This window comes from Dipodomys merriami, unplaced genomic scaffold (genome assembly GCF_024711535.1).
Source record: "Dipodomys merriami isolate MVZ:Mamm:240054 unplaced genomic scaffold, mDipMer1.0.p SCAF_458, whole genome shotgun sequence".
Classification (NCBI taxonomy): Eukaryota; Metazoa; Chordata; class Mammalia; order Rodentia; family Heteromyidae; genus Dipodomys; species Dipodomys merriami.
The window spans coordinates 389,490-403,443 of record NW_027206022.1 but is presented as its reverse complement, the minus strand read 5'-3'; the positions used below and the strand labels follow the sequence as shown (position 1 = coordinate 403,443).

The window sequence follows — 13,954 nt, the reverse complement described above, 5'->3', positions numbered from 1 at the left end:
ACTCCTGCCTGTTTATGGGGGCCGTTTGCTTCTTGTATCTGAATAGGCCTATCTTTTTGCATGTTTGGGAGTTCTCTGCTAGGATCCTGTTAAACAAATTTTCTAGACCATTAACTACTGTCTCTAGGTTTTCCTCTACACCTATTCTCCTCCAATTGGGCCTTCTGATGGTGTCTTCCAAGTGTTGAATAGATCTATCATATTTCTTAGATTTGTCTTGGATGGTTATATGTTCTTTCTCTGTAATATCTAGGTTGTCTTCAGTCCCTAAGATTTGATCTTCTGAATGGTCTAACCTACTGTCAAGATTTTTCTACTTTGTTTTTTTATTTCTTTTCCTTCTAATTGGTCAGCTTTGATGGCTTCAAATTCTTTGTTGGAACTTTGTTTTAGATCGTGTATGAAGCACTGGACTTCCTTAATTTGGTATTGTTTATTCACAAATCACTTAGGTGATTGGTTATGGTTTCTGTGGGCTATCATTCCTTCTGTTGGGTTCCATTCAGCATTCCCATTGTGGTCTCCTTTACTTCTTTCAGTCCTCTGTTAATGGATTCCATGAATGCATTTAGTGATCTTTGTGTATGCTCATCCTTATCTCTCAATTCCTGTATTACTCTTTGCTTAGCTTCCTCAAGTTCATCCAATTCCTGTAGTTCTCCTTGAGTGTTCTCAGCCTGCTCATGCCATTCCTCTTTCCCTTTGACTGATCTCTGCCAGCTCATGGATTCCTTTATTTCTCTTTGAGTGTTCTCAAGGTGTTCAACCAATTCCTGTATCAATTTTTGAGTAGCTTCCTCAAGCTCATGATATTCCTGTATTAACCTTTGGTTTGTCTCCTCTCTCTCCGTATCATGCTCACAGAGTCCTTTGCAGGTTTTCAGTCTTTTCATTTACAATGTTTACAAGCAGTGTTTGTAGAGCTATTTGGGAACTCCCCTCTGGATTATTCATTATCTGGTCTGTCAGCTGATTATCCTTAGTGGGAGTTGAGATGCCTGGACTTGCCATTTTTCTTGTGTTTTTCCGGCTTGCTCTGCCCATTAGAGATGAAAGTAACTCCAGTTTTATGCTAGAACACTATCTTAAGGCCAGCATCATCCAAAGTCTGTAGTTGCACAGTCAAAAGTCTGCAGATACAATCTAGTTCAACAGATATACTATTCAACATCAAACAACTGTGTATTCATGGGCTAAGAAGCGCAAAGAAGAATTTGACAAACCAGAAATTATTAGGTTTATTGAGAGATGTGGGTAAAAATAGGAATAGAGGGATGTGGAAAGGCAGAGCTAGAATTAACTAAGTCCTAATCTCAAAGTGGGAAATAGATTGGATAGAATGAAAGTAAGAGAGCTTAAAAAAGGAGAAAGAGAAAGAAACAAAGAGACAAGAAAAAACAGGAAAATAAAAATTAAAAATTAAACAGTGAAACACTGACTTCAAATTTCAAAACATAATTTCCAAGAAGAAGGTGGATAGAATGATAGAAGTGGAGGGCTAAAGAGACATGAAAAAATGTTTTTAAAAAGCTTAAAATATTATATAGGTATAAAGAGTACTGCTATTAAGGAATTCAAGTCTAAGAGGTTTTGAATTCAGTAATAAATTTCTGGATTAAGTTGTACACAATGGGGTATTCGGTCTAGTAATCGACTAAGGGTATATCAGGATAAGCAGAAGAGCAATTGTCACGCAAAGAAAAATGAAAGAGAAGAAAAGGTGAAAAGAATGGGAATGAAAGAAAAAAAGGATCAAAAGGTCAGTAGAGCTAAACAAAAAAAATTTTATTTAAAGAAAAAAAAGCACACAAACTTATACCCCTAAAATAAAAATTATAAGAGGAGGGGAAAAAAAAGTTAATACAAAACAATTTTTTAAGTTAAAAATTGAAGAAAGTTTTAGACAAACTTTTCAAATTTGGTGCGGGGGAGGATTGTGTGGGGGCGCCAGGGGAGGCTGGGAAGGGATGGGAAGGGGAAACAAAGGAGGAGGCTACAATGCTTGATAAGAAATGTATTCATTATCTTGCCCATGTAATTGTAACCCATCTGTGCAGTATTTTCACAATAAAAACATGAAATTAAAGTTTTAGAAAAAAACTTTTATGAAAGGTACAAAAAAAGACTATTTGATTTTTTTGTGGGGGAAGGTTATGGGAAGATCCCTTGTGTCCTTAACCAGTCTCTTGTTACAGTCTCTGATCCGCTTGCAGTATTTGATTTTCCTGTGGCTTGGTTGGTTTCTTAAGTCAATTTGTTTGAGCAGGCAGAAAACTGCTCTGCTTTACACAGGAGTTTGTGATCCTTCTCCCAGGGCAATTTAATGGGAGGGAGATCTGTTCTGAGTATCACAAAAGATGGAGTTGGCTGTTTCCTCTAGTGTGGAGATGCTGTGAAGAGGCTAGGTTCTGGATAGAGTTGAGGCCTTTCAGCAAACAGTAGCTTTTCCCTGAGGGACTAGCTTCTGAGAGACTCTCAGAGCCCAGCCTGAAGCCATTCTCAGGGTTTATGTTTACTGAATTTCAATTGATTGTCAAGGCTGTTATAGGGAGGGGCAGCCTCTTTCTCTGTTTACCCAGTGAAGAAAGCCACTCCTGGGGCTGGAGCCCTGGCTGGGAGACTTCCCTTTGTGTGGAGCTGAGCCTAGCAGGTCAGGTTAGGTTCCTTTTCAACATAGTTCCTTGTACAAGTCATTGTTACAATGGCCCATCCTCTATTCTTATTTCAGCATTTTATAATTTCTGTTCCCCTCCTCAATTAGAAAAATGTATATACAAGATGCAAGACACCAGAATCAAAGAGAGTGACAACAAGGTTTATGCCATGGCAGAAGAACATACAAAGAAACAAAAAAAAAAAAAAATCATATAGTACATTATAAGCCCATCAAAAAGAACAGCAAGAAATATCCTTGGGAAGCTTCCTAGAGAACTGATTCAGCAATATGAGATACACTTGAAAAATAGTCAGTGAAAAGATATACAAAAACTAAAATTAAGATGCACAGATTAGAGTAATTTGCATTTTTGTTCAGGCTCCGGTGGCCCACACCTGTCATCCTAGCTACTCAGGAGGCTGAGAGCTGAGGATCCTGGTTCAAAGCCAGCCTGGACAGGAAAGTCCATGAGACACTTATCTCCAATAAATCACTCAGAACACCGGAAGTGGCACAGTGGATCAAGTGGTGGAGCATTAGGCTTTAGTTGAAGACCTGAGGGAGAGTGCCCAAGCCTAGAGTTCAAGCCACACAACCGATTTAAAAAAAAAAAAAAAAAGGAATACTTTGCATTTTTGGTCTATGTGTGTTTGTTACTAATGCTATTTGTAGCTGTATGTTTCCAGCTTAAATGTGGCTTAACGTTTGTTCTTAAATTTTAATTTGTTATTTTAACTGGAAAATAGACACACATGGCACCTATATCTCTGATCCTATTCAGAGAGTCTAAAATTTGATTTTTCCATATTCCTTTTTTCAAACAATTTATTTTATTATTAGGTTTAAGTAGTTATACAAAGAAGTTGCCATTCTACAAAACAGTATGTGAATAGAAGATGTCTGTCCCCCATTGCTCCTAAACCACCCCTTCTCTGAATTTTCTTTTTTTGTTGTTTAAATTGAGAGAAAGTGATTATTTAAATTTCACATATGTCACAGTATTGTGGAACAGAGATGCTTAGTTGAAGTCAAAAACACATTTTCACCTTCAAGGCAAATTGTCATTGTCATGGTCTATAAAGTTTGTGAATTTTATGAGCTTTGTCAATACAAATCATTCCCTATTCCTTTTGAAGACAGGTCTTGATATGTAGTCCAGCATGCTCTTGAAATTGTTATGGAAGCTAGCCTGGCTGGTCATCCTTTTTGAATTTCCCAAGGTCAGGGTGTATAGGTATGTTCCATCCTGTGTGGCTACATTACCCATTTTCAATTCAGAGTTCACTGATAGTTCATATGGCTGCGTTGTTGTGCAGCCATCTCTTCCATCCATGTACAGCATGTTTCATTTTCCATGTATGAAGCTGTATATTCATTAATAGGCAGCTCCTTTTCCTCTCTACCCCAGTCTCTGGAACCATCTTACTTTTTGGCTCTATGACTTTGTTGATCCTTGAAAGCTCAGTAAGGGAAATCATACCATGGCTGTGCTTTTATGACTGCTGTATTTTACTTAGCTTAATGTATTCAAAGATCAACCCTGCTATAAAATGTAGCAAACTTGTCTTCCTTTTCAATGTCTTTGTTTATTCTTTTACCTGTTTCTGTCTTTAGGTTCTTGTCAGTATTTGCTCTGAAGTGATTCTCTAATACTACTTCTTATCTCTGCTTTCTCTTCTGCTGGGTACAAATCTAGAAATAGAAGTGCTGGACCATATTCCTATGTAATTCTCTATTTAGTTCTTTTTAGCTCTGTCCATACCATCTTTGATTGTTTTACATTCCTGCCAGACATGCACCAAGGTTCAAATTGAATTCACATCCTTCCCAGCCTTTGTTAGACTTTGGAAGGATATTTGTTGTTTTTATTTAAAACTGCCCATAGTAACATATATAAAGTAGTTATTTCTGTAGAATTTTGATTTGAATTCTTCTCCTGACTATTGATACTGAGCTTTGTATATTTCAAGGAATTATTTGTAGAATTTTTTTAAAGTGTCTTCAATCGTTTTCCTTATTTCTAGTTTTTCTGTTCACATGGCACTGAATAATTGAACCCGTGCATTCTAGACTAGCACTCTGGAGTAAGCCACATTTCCAGCCCTAAATCTAGTACCCTCTATTTTGGTACAATTAATTCGTTGGACTGAGGCCTTCCGATTTGCCTGGTAATTGCAATATTTATTGATGCATATGAGTAATCTACATACATTTCTTTAAATAAAGTGATGAGTTTATATATTGGATCTTCATGCATTGTGAATCATGAATATGGTACTATAAGTTTTATTTCAACAAACTATTGCAGAAATATTACATAAAATATATGACCAATATATTCCTTTATACTTACCTACACATTTACCATTTTAGTTTTTTTGTCCTACCTGTATATATATGTGGACTCCTTTTGCTCTTCTCTTGAAGCACTTCTCTTGTAACACTCTTAAAATGCAGATGTGTAATTTATCAACTCTCTTTCCCTGACCATATCTTCAATCTACATTTTTAGTAGAGTTCCTCTGCCCAAAGGATTGTGAATTGAATGTTATTTTCTTTCAATTTCTCACATATATATTTCCCTTTTGTGTGTTAGTGAGCATTCACCTCTGCTATTGCCAAGCATGGCTGGCTAGGCCATTCATCATTTGTAATAGGGTTCAGTGTGGGAGTTCAAAACCTCTCCTCTTAGCCTCTGCAGGCAAATTAGCACTCTTATTTCCTTCCAACTTGTAAATTTGTCTTCTGTATCATTAGATCACATCCCTCTTCTAATTTTTCTCTGTCTTGCTTGTCGTGGTCCTATTTTTCGTTTTTTGTCATCTTGAATGTTCCTTAAGTCTCTATCCATCCTCCATCCTTCCATGAAGGCATATTTAAATGAAAATGTAGTCAGGGAACATGGTATGCCCCTCGCAACTATATTGTGGATTGTAGAAGGTAGGCCAAGTTCACAAAACTTCCTTCTAGCAGTTCTTTTTTACATAGGAAAGAAATATCAGGGTATCTATGACCATAATTCAGTATTTAGCACTGAAACTACAAAATAGTTAACATAGGATATTTATATATGGGAAGTAAAGCAGATCTTATAAGGGCCAATCCATCATTAGCGACGTTTTAAGTACTGTTACTGCCTTTAACATTTATGTAGACACTTACTTTTCATGAATCAGTAAGGTGCTATGTATTCCTTGTGATGTCCTAAATGTGTTGTAATTGCTTATGAGATACCGTGTGTGTGTGTGTGTGTGTGTGTGTGTGTGTGTGTGTGTGTGTGTGTGTGTGTGTGTGTGTGCATGCGTGTCTGTTGGTTGGTTGTGAGGTTTGATTTCTGGACCTGAGCACTGTCCCTGAATTCTGCCCCTCAAGGCTAGTGCTCTACCACATGAGCCATAGCACCAGTTCTGCTTTTCTCCTGGTGATTAATTGGGGATGAGTCCCACAGACCTTCCTGACTTGGGCTAATTACTTGATTCAAATGTGCCATTACAGAAGCTGGTGTCATTTGATGACGTGGCTGTGGACTTCAGCTGGGAGGAGTGGCAAGACTTGGATCATGCTCAGAGGACCCTGCATAGAGATGTAATGCTGGAGACCTACAGCAACCTCTTGTCTTTAGGTGAGCAAAAGTCATTTGAACATGCGAGATCAAAGGCTGTTTTTTTTTTAAGTAGATATATAAATATTTATGTTGTTTCGGTAGACGATTCCAGTCCGTGGGAATATAAAATTCCTGTCCATTTTTTCCACTTGATTATGTAATTAGAGACAATTTTATTCCCATTCATCAAGAAACCCAATCAGCACTTGGACCCAAAATCTAAACTACATTCCACTAATAGAAAGAAGACTGTCATCCTAAACTTGGGTTGATTTCTGTACGTGCATATATAGTCTAGAATAGAAAGTACATCACTATTTGAAGTATGATCTGAAAATCACTAGTTGAAAGTGGTTATTTGTAATCAACCCTGATCCTGGGTGCAGTGGCTAACACCTGTAATCTTAGCTTCTCTGGAGGCAGAAATGTGAGGATGTTGGTTTGAAGCCTGCAACTGCAGAAAAGTGACCATGAGGCTTTTATCTCCAAATCCCTTCACAATCTACAAATGTAGCTGGGACTGAAACTAGCAGAATGCTAGCTTTGAGCAAAAGAGCTGAGTTCAAGCCACACAATTGGCAAAATAAGTTGAAAGCTGGAGAATATCAACAAGGGAGTGGATAAGAAATGAGAAACAAGGTTTAGGAGCAAGTTTGTGAACATGATGTCTAAGACCTTACAGTAATGATGACCCATCCTACCAATAGTTCTTCTCTACTTGTTAATAACAGGACACTGTGTTCCTAAACCTAAATTGATTGCCAAGCTGGAGCAAGGGTCAGAACCATGGATAAGAGAAGCCTCAGACAAAAATCTCACAGGTGAGATAAAGCATCTTGCATGATAGTTTTGTAGCCAGAGTACACTTGGTAAGTTTAATGAGCTTTACTGAGCAATAATGTTCCTAGTTCCCTGAGTCATGTGTGGCAGAGAACTAGGTGATCCTTTGTCTTAAGGACATGACAATCAAGAATTTACATGGAGACAAACTGATTTGGCTGTCCCAGTATAGTTAAAGTGAACAATTTTCTTTTTCTTTGTAGAAATCCTTCTTAAACAGAAAAAGGAAATGAGAAATGTAGAAAATGAGGTCTCATTTTCATTGAAACAAGGCCTATGCAGGTATGAGGAAATGAGGAGTATGCCAGGACTGCTATCCTGTGAGAGGAAAATTGCTTCTTGGTGATGTTGGAAGTGAGTGAGATTCAGAAGCAAAGCTTTTGGTTCATAGGGGATGACTACCTGGGTGGTGAGCTGCAGTATCTTTGGTCTTGAATGGTTGTGAAGGAGCAGGAGTGTTAGAAAAGGAAATTTGATGAGAATTTGACTAAGGGTGAGGGAAACCAATTTTAAAAATGCCACCAATCCCTAAAGTAATTCTTAGTGAGAAGTTAGAACTGAAGAGATGGAGGTATAAATCCTTACTCTCAGGAACCTTCCATGCTTAGCGGAAAGGCCAAGGGATGTATCAAACACCCTAATGGTCCCTAAATCTAGACAGTATTTCTGTTCCTCACCTAATGGTTGAGAAGCTAAGCAGCAAAATGTATAAATTATTTCCACAAATTAAAAGAAAAATAATAGCTATTCCCTTAGGACCAAACCTCGAGGGTATTAAAGGCAAATGTTTAGTACTCAGCTTATAACTAATAGTGTGTAGATGAATCATTTGAGTAATTAATTCCTTGAGAAAAACTGAAACAGAAAAACATTATTTACCATTGTAAAATGTCAGTGCTACTTTCTTAACTAATACATTACAGAGAAAAGCTTATATTCTGCATCAAAGAGTTCCTGCTTTGATCTTTTAAAATCTCGTAACAGTTAGGATGCACGGAAATGCCTTTACTGTTACATTAAGGAATCTTGAGGTCTCATTTCTGTTTTTGTCTGTCTTTCTATATCTCATTGTAGATGTCCAAGAAAAGGAGTACAGGACTAAGACCTGTCAGGAGAATCCCTATGATTGTCTGTCTGAAGTCGGAGTCATGAATATTAACACAGGGGAGAAAAATGTGAAATTAATAACAACTTTTAATTTGAGATCCAAACCTAAGTCAGAGCTGATTAGGAATAATGGGAACTCCTTAGGGATAAGGACAGAGGAGTTCAGGCAGTGTCAGAACATGCTTCTCCATGGCGAGTCTAATGGGATATGTGCTGCTTATAGTCCTGGAGTATCTCCTGTAGTTAAAGAATCTAACCAATGTGGACATTCTTTCACCCGGAAGACATACCTTACTGTCCATCAGAGAACACACACAGGAGAGAAACCTTATGAATGTAATGTGTGTGGAAAGTCTTTCAGCCGGAAGGCACACCTTACTGTCCATCTGACAAAACACACAGGAGAGAAACCTTATGAATGTAATGTGTGTGGAAAGTCTTTCAGCCGGAAGACAACCCTTAATGTCCATCTGACAACACACACAGGAGAGAAACCTTATGAATGTAACCTGTGTGGAAAGTCTTTCACTCGGAAGGCACAGCTTACTGTCCATCAGCTAACACACACAGGAGAGAAACCTCATGAATGTAATGTGTGTGGAAAGTCTTTCAGCCAGAAGGCACACCTCACTGTCCATCGGACAACACACACAGGAGAGAAACCTTATGAATGTAACCTGTGTGGAAAGTCATTCAGCCTGAAGTCATACCTCACTGTCCATCAGAAAACACACACAGGAGAGAAGCCTTATGAATGTATCCAGTGTGGGAAGTCTTTCACCCAGAAGACAAACCTTACTGCTCACGAGCGAACACACACAGGTGAGAAACCTTATGAATGTAACCTGTGTGGAAAGTCTTTCATGCGGAAGTCAAAACTTACATATCATCACAGAATACACATAGGAGATAAACCTTATGAATGTAATGTGTGTGGAAAGTCTTTCATCCAGAAGGCACACCTTACTGTCCATCAGACAACACACACAAGAGAGAAACCTTATGAATGTAATGTGTGTGGAAAGTCCTTCATCCGGAAGGCAAACCTTACTTTTCATCAGAAAATTCACACAAGAAAGACACTTTATGAATGTAACAAGTGTGGAAAATCTTTTCACTTGAAGGCATACCTTACTGTCCATCAGAGAACACACACAGGAGAGAAACCTTATGAATGTAACAAATGTGGGAAGTCTTTCACCCAGAAGACAACCCTTAATGTCCATCAGACAACACACACAGGAGAGAAACCATACAAATGTAATATATGTGGAAAGTCTTTCACCCAGAAGGCACAAATTAAAATCCATCAGACAACACACACAGGAGAGAAACCTTATCAGTGTAATGTGTGTAGAAAGTCTTTCACCCAGAAAGGAAACCTTAGGATCCATCAGACAACACATACAGGAGAGAGACCTTATGAATGTAGCAGGTGTGGAAAGGTTTTCGCCCGGAAAACATGCCTTACTATCCATGAGACAATACACACGGGAGAGAAACCTTATGAATGTAATGTGTGTAGAAAGTCTTTCGCCATGAAGTCACAACTTACTGCCCATCAGGCAACACATACAGGACAGAGACCTTATGAATGTAGGAGGTGTGGAAAGTCTTTCACCAAGAAAATCGGCCTTACTGTCCATGAGAGAAAACACACGGGAGAAAAACCTTATGGATGTAGCTGGTGTGGAAAGTCTTTCATCCGGAAGTCGATCCTTAAATCACATCAGATAATACACACAGGAGAGAAACCTTATGAATGTATGGAGTGTGGAAAGTCTTTCAGATGGAAGGCAGCACTTAACATCCATCAGATAATGCACACAGGAGAGAAACCTTATGAATGTAACAGCTGTGGAAAGTCTTTCACCAGGAAGGTATACCTTTCTGACCATCAGAGAACACACACAGGAGAGAAACCTTATGAATGTGACCTGTGTGGAAAGTCATTCAGCCACAGGGGAAACCTTACTGTTCATCGGAGAACACACAGGAGTAAAACTTTAGGAATGTAACAGCTGTGGAAAGAGTTTCACACAGAAGTCAACCCTCATTTTTCATCAGAGAGCACAACACAAGAGAGAAGCCTTATGACTGCAACAAATGTGGAAAGAACCGTGCACAGGAGGCCACAGCCTAGCATATAAGAAAATTCACCCAAATGAGAAATCTCTAGTATGTAACAAGTAGGGAAAGTCTTTCATTTGGAAGAGAAGTCAGTTTGCAATAGAGAACCCACACAGGATACAAACCTTATCAAGGTAGAAATGTGGAATTCTTCAACCAGAAGGCACAGCTCAGGGTTCATCATTGAACACACACACACACGAGAGAAATCATAGCAATGTAAAACATGTAGAAAGTTTTTCAAAAAAGTTCTAAGTAATCTCAGTCATTCTTCCCTAAATGTCCATCTTCTAAAATTTCTCAAGTTCCATTTCTAACATTCTCTATTGGGAGATCTACAAGATGATGATTATGTCTAATTTCCTGTTTCATGAAATTCTAGGATGATATTTACCTTTTTCCTTTTATTTTGCTGTTAGTTTCATTTGAACTCATGGCCCTTTACTTCCCTTTGGCTTTTATTCTCAAGCTTAGCACTCTACCCTTTGTGCCACATCTCTAATTTTGAGGTTGTTGTATTTAGTATCATGAATCCTATCATTGGGAAGCAGTCTACTTTCTTCAAAGGTGTTTACAAAATTATGTAAGTAAAACTGAAATGTTATAAATTAGGAACATAAGTAGTTTCATAGAATCTATAAAGAAATTGAGTGATTTAATGGAATTTTGTAACATTTAAAAATGAGAAATATTTGAGAATTATAGATGAGTAATAAAGTTGATTTAGTAAATACTTATTTTATGTGGTGAAATTCAATAAAAGTGACATAGAATCCATTCAGATTTCTTGTGGGAAACAATTTTCAAATTTTTCTGTAAACCTAGAATACCTTCTATAACATCAGTCTCTTCACCCCTGGAAATGAACAGTTCTATAATTTTTATAGAGCTGGTAGTATTTGTCATATATTCATATAGTCTTTCACAACAGAATAGACAAAATACATACTTTAAGGGATAGAGGTATGGCTTAGTTGTTAGAGCATTAGTAAGTGAGCAAAGTATCATGTACTGGCTTTGAGTCCCATTCTTGGAGCTAAAGAAAACAAAAAAGAATATACACTTAACATTCCACAATTCCATGTGTAAAAACAGAATTCAGAAGCCCCACATGAACATGTCTCCATAGCAACAGCTTATGAGGACTTTAGAGACATACTTGAGAATGTCCCAATGGTTCATAAATGTGAACCTCTTGGCTTTGAGTGACAGATTACAAGGGACGCATTCATCAGCAGCTCACCAGGGTGATTACATTGTGTGTGTGTGGGTATGCATATCTATGTATGTAAATATACATATATGTCACTACAAATTCATCCAGTCACCTGAATCCATCCATAACCCTCCACAGCACTATTCATTATATCAGATGTTTTCCACAATCATTGGCTCTACTAACCAGCTCATCTCAGGTGCAGTCATGGTGCAACAGAACACAGACCCATATCAGGACCTAAATACAGGCACATAAAGGAGGAAACTCCTTTACTATATGATCAAGTCCTCAAAGGAGGGATAGCATTAAGGTTATTTAAATTATTTGGAATTGAAAACCTAGGAAATGAAGACTCTTACAAAGAAGAGGACTAAAAGTGAAGGAATTTCATTGATTGAAAATAAAAGCAGGGCTGGGAAGGTGGCTCACTTGTAGAGCGCTTGCCTTACATGCATGAGGCCCTGGGTTTGATTCCTCAGCACCATAAAAGCAAAAAGGAAAAAGCCAGAAGTGGCACTGTGGTTCAAGTGATAGAGCACTAGCCTTCAGTTGAAGAGCTGAGGGACAGCGCCCAGGCCCAGAGTTCAGTCCCCACGACCGAACCAAAAAAAAATAAAAATAAATACCCTTGTTGCCACGCCTACTTCGGTGGAGTCTGCTTACCATGGAACACCTGCTTTTAGATCTGAGAATGGGACTCCACAGAAGCCTACCTCTGAGAATGGGACTTCACAGAAGCCTACCCCTGAGAATAGGACTTCACAGAAGTCTACCTCAGAGAATGGGGCTTCAAAGAGGCCTACCTCCTAAAAAGACTGGCAAGTCCCTGGGAAAGATATGTTCCTGTTTTTCTTTTTTTCGCTGAATAGGAGTGCCTATTAATCTTTTACTGCTCCTATTGCTTGTTCTACTTACTCATGCTCAACTTTCCCTCATTCAGGGCTCTTTCTTGGAAGTGTTGACGACTCCAACATCTGATGAGTGTCCTGAGAACATGACTAACTCACCAGAGTTAAGTGCTACCCTGAAAGTCCCTCTTATGGAGGCTATTAGACAAGTCATAAGTAAATATAAAAGTATTGGGAGGTTTCATGACGTCACTTCAGCAAAAGGAATTGTTTGTAAGAAATTTACAAGAAGCTGTAGGCATGGCTAGAGCAGAAAGAGTGTATGGCTATTGGAGATTTCCCTTTAATCCTGGAGCATAGACAATAGACTCATATAGATATCCTGTAGATAAGAAAGATGTAGAGGAATATTTAGACCAAAAGCTAAATAAGATTCCTAAAAGGTTGGTAGATGGAAGGTGGCAATGGGTTATCAGAGGAAAATAGTGGAATCCTCCATTATTTAGAGGACCACAGAGACTTCCCCCAGATCCATAGCCTTTTACAGGTGTGTATGATAAGGATGGCAACGGTTGGGAAAACTACTTAGGAGAAAGAACTTCCTATTACTCTCTTGCATTTACTGAGAGACTTGCTAGATCTAGGCCACCTTGGTGCTTACTATCAAAAAAGGAACAAGAAAGATCTTATGAGACAGTTAAGGCCTCTATGGAGAAGAGGAAACGATTATGTGAAAGGGTTACAGAGAAGACACTATGAGCTTGAATTAGATATATGGCCAGATTTAACTAAGTATACTGAATATCATGATTTTGGGCCACAAATTGGGGACCCTCTAAAAAATGGCAAAGAAGAATAATTGCTGAGAAAAGATTTGAAACGCATAAAGTACAAAACTAAACAAAAGTAACAATAAAGTACTAGAGTTCATGCCTTTCTGTCCAGCACCTTGCCCATATGCTCTGGTTAATGGTTAATAGGTGATAAACATCTCGAAACAACTGTATTTCTTAAAAATAGAGGTAAAGCCAAAAACAACTGCCTATCGTCATAGCTCATCATGCAAAAAACAAAATCAGGCGAGCAGCTGATGACCACCCAAGAACGAAGTCTTGCAGCAAGATTGTGTAACCTTTTGCCCTGTCTCATGGAGACTTTCTCTATAAAAGCTTGTTATCCTCTGCAGTAAATCGCATTCAGCAGTCACTCCTCTTGTGTGAATTGTCTGTTGGCCATCTCCCCACCTATTCCAGTTACCTCCACTAGGTGTCCTCCGAGTCCCGACAGAGCCAGTCCATGGCACCTCCTTAATAAAAGAAAAACACATTCATCTCCCCATGAATAGTTTCTGACACATTAGCACCTGAGAATATTCCTAGTTCCCAACTCAGCTTTTTTCTCCCTTTCACCCTGAGGAGTGTCTGAAACTCAACTGAGGAAAACTGTTGGGTCAGTGTAAAGTATGTGGCTGATTTTAAGAGGTCTCAGAACACTTGTGAAGCAGCTGGACACCTGTGGTTCACACATGTACTCCTATCTATTCAGAAGGC

General features: G+C 38.5%; 1 protein-coding gene across 2 annotated transcripts; it reads left to right on the top strand.

Annotated features, from left to right (window-relative positions):
- Positions 1-6,995: 6,995 nt before the first annotated feature.
- LOC138808594 (zinc finger protein 268-like) lies at positions 6,996-13,610 on the top strand. 2 transcript variants are annotated; one of them, XM_069994890.1, is made up of 3 exons: positions 6,996-7,081; positions 7,304-7,454; positions 8,175-13,610. In XM_069994890.1, exon 3 carries the CDS (start codon positions 8,249-8,251, stop codon positions 10,223-10,225), a length of 1,977 nt encoding a protein of 658 aa, XP_069850991.1. In that variant the 5' UTR covers positions 6,996-7,081; positions 7,304-7,454; positions 8,175-8,248; the 3' UTR covers positions 10,226-13,610. The 2 variants fall into 2 exon arrangements, with proteins under 2 accessions (XP_069850991.1, XP_069850990.1); XM_069994889.1 differs by lacking the exon at positions 7,304-7,454.
- Positions 13,611-13,954: the final 344 nt, after the last annotated feature.